The sequence below is a fragment of the Arachis ipaensis genome, chromosome B06 (genome assembly GCF_000816755.2).
Source record: "Arachis ipaensis cultivar K30076 chromosome B06, Araip1.1, whole genome shotgun sequence".
NCBI lineage: Eukaryota > Viridiplantae > Streptophyta > Magnoliopsida > Fabales > Fabaceae > Arachis > Arachis ipaensis.
The window spans coordinates 21500424-21506518 of record NC_029790.2 but is presented as its reverse complement, the minus strand read 5'-3'; the positions used below and the strand labels follow the sequence as shown (position 1 = coordinate 21506518).

The following is a 6095-nucleotide window of genomic DNA, read 5'->3' as shown; positions in this document are numbered from 1 at the left end:
CCAGCCATAATGGGTACTTGACCTCCCTTATAAATCCCGCTTCTAATAAGGCATGTACCTGTTCCTCCACAGCTTGTGATCTCTCTGGGCCGAGTTTTCTGCATTTCTATTGTACTGGCCGAGATCCAGGGTATACTGCCAATTTATGGCACATTAGTCTGGGATCAATACCGGACATGTCTGCAGCCTTACAGGCAAATAGGTCAGAGTTTGCTCTTAAGAACTTTGTCAGCTGCTCCTTTAAGTCTTCTTTTAGGTTCGCCCCTATGTTTATTATTTTGTCTTGGGTATCTCCGATCTGGACTTCTTTGGTTTCTCCTTCCAGTTGGGGCCGGAGTTCTTCACGGGCTCGAGTTCCCCCAAGTTCAATAGTGTTTGCCTCTTTTCCTTTAGGGTCACCCTTAAGGTTCAGGCTTTCATTATAACAGCGTCGCGCGAGTTTTTGGTCTCCCTTCACTACAAGAAAATAGAACATTTGTAACAAAAAATTTAAAATTATTACAAAAAATAGTATTTTGTAATAATAATTAGTGATTGTTACAAAAGAATAATGTTTTGTAACAAAGGAAACAAGTTGTTACAAAACATGATAATATTTTGTAACAACCTGTTTTATTTTGTTACAAATTATGTTAGTTTTTGTAACGAGATGTTGTTTTTGTTACAAAATATTGTAATATTTTGTAACAAAAAATTAATTTATCACAAAATTCAATATTGTTTGTAACAAGTTAATTATTTTTCACAAAATATAAGTATATTTTATAACATTTTTTTTCAAAATGTTAAACACTTTAGAAATAAAAAAATTGTGTATATATCAGATTTTTAAAATTAATTAAAAATTAATTCATGTAACTTAAAGAAATTTTAGGGTAAATCACCATAATAAGCCAAGGAGAACAAAAATTTACACAAATCCGCCAAATCAGAATCTGGTTCAAGAATCCACCAATGCATGTTTATATGTAGTTCGAAATAGGCCAATAAGAACTCAAAATTCATATAATTTGAATCATATTGATTCGAACTATGTACACATGCACACACCCATGTAATTCGAATCCACCTGATTCGAATTACACACACATAGTAATTTGAATCAGGGTGATTCGAATTACTCCCCAGCACGCAATTCCAAGTAATTCGAAACTGCTTGATTCGAATTACACAATGTATAGTTCGAATTAGGCCAATTTGAATTATAAAGGGACAGGCGTGTATAAATATGTTGTGAACGTGATTGACCTCATTAGAGTGAAAAAAATGGCTAGTGATGAGAGTTTCATAGTACTGGTTCATCACAGAGGATCGATTAAGAGGAAAATACAGTCTGGTGTGAAGTTCACCGACAAGGATCCTCTCAGTATATTTATGAGGCCTACGACGAGCTATGATGACCTGGTTAATTCTGTGCTACAGAAACTTGGTCTGGAAGGCGTCAAACGGGTTAAAAAGTTTTTCTATCAGATTCCGATCTCGGTGCTACAAGAAATCGTGAAGTATGATTGTTTCACGATCGGGAGTGATGAGGACTTACAGGTCACGTTTCATTGTCGTCGACAGTTTTCCGAAGTTAGGACACCTGAACTGTTGGCGAAGTTGGTTGATGTCGTATCCAGCTCAGAGGGTTCGAACCAGAATACCCACACCGTAGGCACAGTAGCGGGTTCTAGCTCCAGACCTGTTAGTGCATGTTCGTTCGCCCTTGTGCATGAACCTCCGGTCGAGCCTGTCGCCTCCCCTCCGTTCGCTGTTGATCTCAACTGTAATGGAGGCGGGGAGGTTGGAATAGGGGATATTGTGCCGACCTCTTTACAGTGTGCTGCACCGCCTGGCCTGGGCAATGCATTGCTGGCAAATGTAGACGACGATGATATGGAGTCGGATATCATTGCTGATGACAGCTGCAATGATATTGGAGTGAGTGGGCTAGCTGGGGCGGGAGCTGGTTCTAGCTCTGGCACACAGCAGTACCCTCCGTACTTTTCAGCTTTAGACTTGGATGCCATGAGACAGGAGGGGGTTCCTGGGGAGCCTGCTGGATTTTGTGCTAGAGATGTCGAAGGGTCTTCAGGTCTGACAGAGTTTTAGGTTGGCCAGCAGTTTCAAGATAAAGATGAGGCTGTGTTAAGTGTGAAGACGTACAGCATCCGACACGGGGTACAGTACAAGGTGGTAGAGTCTGACTATCGCCGGTATGTTGGGAAGTGTTCTGAGTTTGGGAATGGGTGCACATGGTTGAGTAGGCTTAGTCTCCAGCAGTGCAAGGGCACTTGGGAGGTCAAACGGTACAATAGACTACATACGTGTCTCACGACGTCCATATCCAGTGACCACAGAAGTCTGGATTATCATGTCATCTCGGTGTTCATCATGCCAATGGTTAGAGCTGATGCATCCGTCAGCATCAAGGTGCTCCTGAATGCGACGGCGGCACACTTTGGGTTCAGGCCGACGTAAAGGAGGGTTTGGTTGGCAAAGCAGAAGGCCGTTGCCCATATTTATGGTGATTGGGATGAGTCGTACAACGAGCTCCCTAGGTGGGTGTTAGGAGTTCAGCTGACGATGCCTGGTACTATTGCAGTCCTTAAGACGAGCCCAGTTCTAGTTGGGGGCGAGCTGGACGACTCACAAGCTTATTTTCACCGACTGTTCTGGACGTTTCCACCGTGTATTGAGGCACTCCGTCATTGCAAGCCGTTGGTGAGTATTGACGGCACGCATCTTTTTGGCAAGTATGGGGGTACGTTGCTCGTCGCGATAGCACAGGACGGTAACTCCAACATTCTGCCCGTAGCATTTGCACTGGTTGAGGGTGAGAATACTAAGTCTTGGTCCTTCTTTCTGTCCCATCTCCGTCAGCACGTGACCCCACAACGAGGTCTGCTGGTTATATCAGATAGGCATAATGGCATCAAGGCTGCGCTTGAGGCTCCAGACGGAGGATGGCTACCTCCAGCTGCCTTTCGTGCATTCTGTATTCGACATGTGGCAGCAAATTTTACCCTGACCTTCAAGGGCAAGGACGCTACGAGGCTTCTTGTGAATTCAGCCTACGCTAAGACTGAGGTGGAATTCGACTACTGGTTTGATATATTACGGTCTGAAGACCTTGCCATGTGTGAGTGGGCGAACCGGATCAAGTATCCAATGTGGACTCAGCATCGGGATGAGGGTCGTAGATTTGGTCACATGACGACAAATATATCCGAGTGTGTTAACTCAATCCTGAAGGGGGTCAGGAATCTCCCTGTGTGCTCGCTGGTGAAGGCAACGCACGGGAGGTTGGCAGAACTATTCGTCCGGAAGGGGAGAGAGGCTGAGGCATTGCTGGGAACCGGACAACAATTCAGCCAACATCTGGTGAAGTGTATAGAGGCCAATCTGAAGACGGCGAGGTGCTTCACGGTGACTTTGTAAGACAGAGATAACTCGGAGTTCACCGTCTCAGAGACGACTCTTATTGGTTCTTTCTCACTTGGTAGCTATAGGGTATCACTTGGATCTCAGACTTGTTACTGCAGATACTTCCAGGCACTTCATTTCCCGTGTCCTCACGCCCTGGCATGCTGTTCCTATTCATGACTTACTTGGGAGTCGTATGTCCATCATGTGTATCGTCTTAGCTCCGTATTCAGCGTGTACCGGATGGGGTTCACACCGCCCATTCCCGAGGGTTTTTGGCCACCGTATGATGGGCCAACAGTGATACCAGACCCCAACAAGAGGCGTGCAAGTGAGGGACGTCCTAGGTCCACCAGGATACGGACTACTATGGACGAGGCGGATCCCAACAGGCCCAAGAGATGTGGGCTGTGTCGGCAACCAGGACACACACGTCGGAGGGTGTGTTTGGAAACCACGTTAAAAGAGGAAAATCACGTTATAGTTTCCTGAAAGCTTCAATTTTTGGTTTGGCTAAGTTTTCTCTCTATAAACGCAAAAGTGATTTTAGTCTCAAAACCACGTTTATAAGAAGCAACAATTTCTAGCTTCTGCGTTGCACTAACTAGCTTTTGGCCATTAATATTTAACATTTATTTTTTTTACCATCTTTATCCTTTATACATATTAGTATAAAAATTAACATTATAATTTAATGTCATATCCTTTTTAGTAATTATCTATCTAAAAGTGATTTTAATTAATATTATTCAAACAATATTTATTTTATCAAAATCAATTTTAGTAGAGTTGCCAAATATAAATCACGTTGACACAAACTTACTTCAACTCAAAATTAATTCTATAAAATCACTTTTATTCAAACTTCAGTTTAACAAACCACAATCCGAACACACACTGAGTTGTTCACAGGTCGGAAGACCAAGTCAAACGGGGAAGATGAGTATGTGTATTGTTATCTTTATTATTACGTTGTTAACACTTTTGATATTCAGAGTCCACTGTTTTAGGGTTGTTAATTAAAGTTGTTACGGGAAAAACTTAGTGTAAGTTAATGTCATGTATTTGAATTGTGTTATTAATTAATTGATGTTAACCGTTTCTTTAGCAACATATCTTAATAACCTTATTAAACAAGGCAATAATGCAAGATAACCTAAAACAAGAAAAAATTGATGCAATTCTCAAAGTAACCAATGAACGATGAGCAAAATAGCAAAATAACATAAATAAACAAGGTACAATTTGCAAAGTAACTAATTAACGATCTAGAAATACGGTACGTAACATACATAACTTAAATAAACAAAGCAATCTAACATACATAAATTAAATAAACAAATGCAATCTAACATACAACACTGATCATAAACATACATCATACACAGAAACAGCTCATCTAAATATATGCGAACCGGTGAAGCAACGACGTGGTATCCGTATCCTCTGGCCTCTCCTGACGAGCGACTCCTCGTCCTCAATTTCATCGCCGTCATCATCCGGGTCTGCCTGTGGAGGTGGCCTAGGCTGAACTGACAAAGGATGTGAGGAACTCCCAGAAGGAGCTGACTCTCCGCGGACGGGTGCCCTGGACGGTCCGGCAACTGAATGTGACCCACAAGCATAGGCAGAAGGAGGGGTACCACCCAGTGCAAAATAATCATGAGTAGGCACGGAAGGAGGCTCGTTCAGATCGACACCTAAGGGTGTCTGTGTCCCCGTCATCTGACCCCGCCGACGTGCCGCATCATCCTCTTGCATAATGGCACTGATCTCATCCAGGAAGTGACTACCGCCGAAGTCCGCATCAAGACCATCACTGGCCAGGAAATCTGAAAAAAGCATCCCCGGGCTAACCCATGGCTGACTCTCATGAAGTGTGTGGTCGTCAGCGGGGACACCAACGAAGTAATCACTGAGCGGCCCTGATCCAAGTCCACCGTCACCCTGGGCCGAACCATCTCCCACACCGGAGCCATACCACTCTCTATCATGACCTCCATGATGAGGACTCACACCCCCTCTCCCAGTGGGGACCCCTCAAAACCCTCCACCAGGATGGCCTCCAGGATCTCCCCCACCAGGCCCTCCCTGATAACCACCGTCGTCATCGTCACCATGACCACCCTGGTTGTCCACTCCAGCACACCCCCTGCGTCGGCCTCCACATCCTCGTCGTTGACCTCCACCCCTAGCCGTCGTGTCATCCTCTTTCATGGCCTGGTCGAGCCACCTCCACTCACGCTAGCTCCGTCGTGTCCCCACACGCGCTCTCCGCTCAACCCGACGTCTATCTGGAACGTCGTCAACATGGTCCATGTTAGGCACTCGTCCGGCACCCCTCTGCGTAGCCTCCACAGGAATAGGCACGGCCCTGGGATCCCCAAGGTACATCTCTGGTGACAGGAATCTCTTACCATGCTGACCCCACCACTCTAAGAACTCATGTGACGGACCTGGGTCTGCGACAACATCAAACCGGAGAACGTGGTCGGCACGGCTCTCCCAATGAAGATGCCAGAACTACAAACTGTATAGGAACCACTGATCTCTACCTCTGCCGTCCTTCGACATCAAGAAGTCGATGTTCAGGGCTGGCTGGGGGTGGGGCTGTACTCCACCGAACTGCGGTAGAAGCCGATCAATCTGATGCCACTCTATGACGGCGAAATATATCAATGCCGTCA

The 6095-nt window shown here is 45.1% G+C and overlaps 2 protein-coding genes across 2 annotated transcripts; both read left to right on the top strand.

Annotated features, from left to right (window-relative positions):
• On the top strand, window positions 1267-2094 carry LOC107646653. Its single transcript, XM_016350827.1, has one exon. The coding sequence runs from the start codon at window positions 1267-1269 to the stop codon at window positions 2092-2094; it is 828 nt and encodes a 275-aa protein (XP_016206313.1).
• On the top strand, window positions 2569-3423 carry LOC107646652. Its single transcript, XM_016350826.1, has one exon. The coding sequence runs from the start codon at window positions 2569-2571 to the stop codon at window positions 3421-3423; it is 855 nt and encodes a 284-aa protein (XP_016206312.1).

Excerpts from the sequence above, each read along its gene's own strand:
- LOC107646653 (XM_016350827.1), top strand. The coding sequence starts at position 1,267 with ATGGCTAGTGATGAGAGTTTCATAGTACTGGTTCATCACAGAGGATCG.
- LOC107646652 (XM_016350826.1), top strand. The coding sequence starts at position 2,569 with ATGCCTGGTACTATTGCAGTCCTTAAGACGAGCCCAGTTCTAGTTGGG.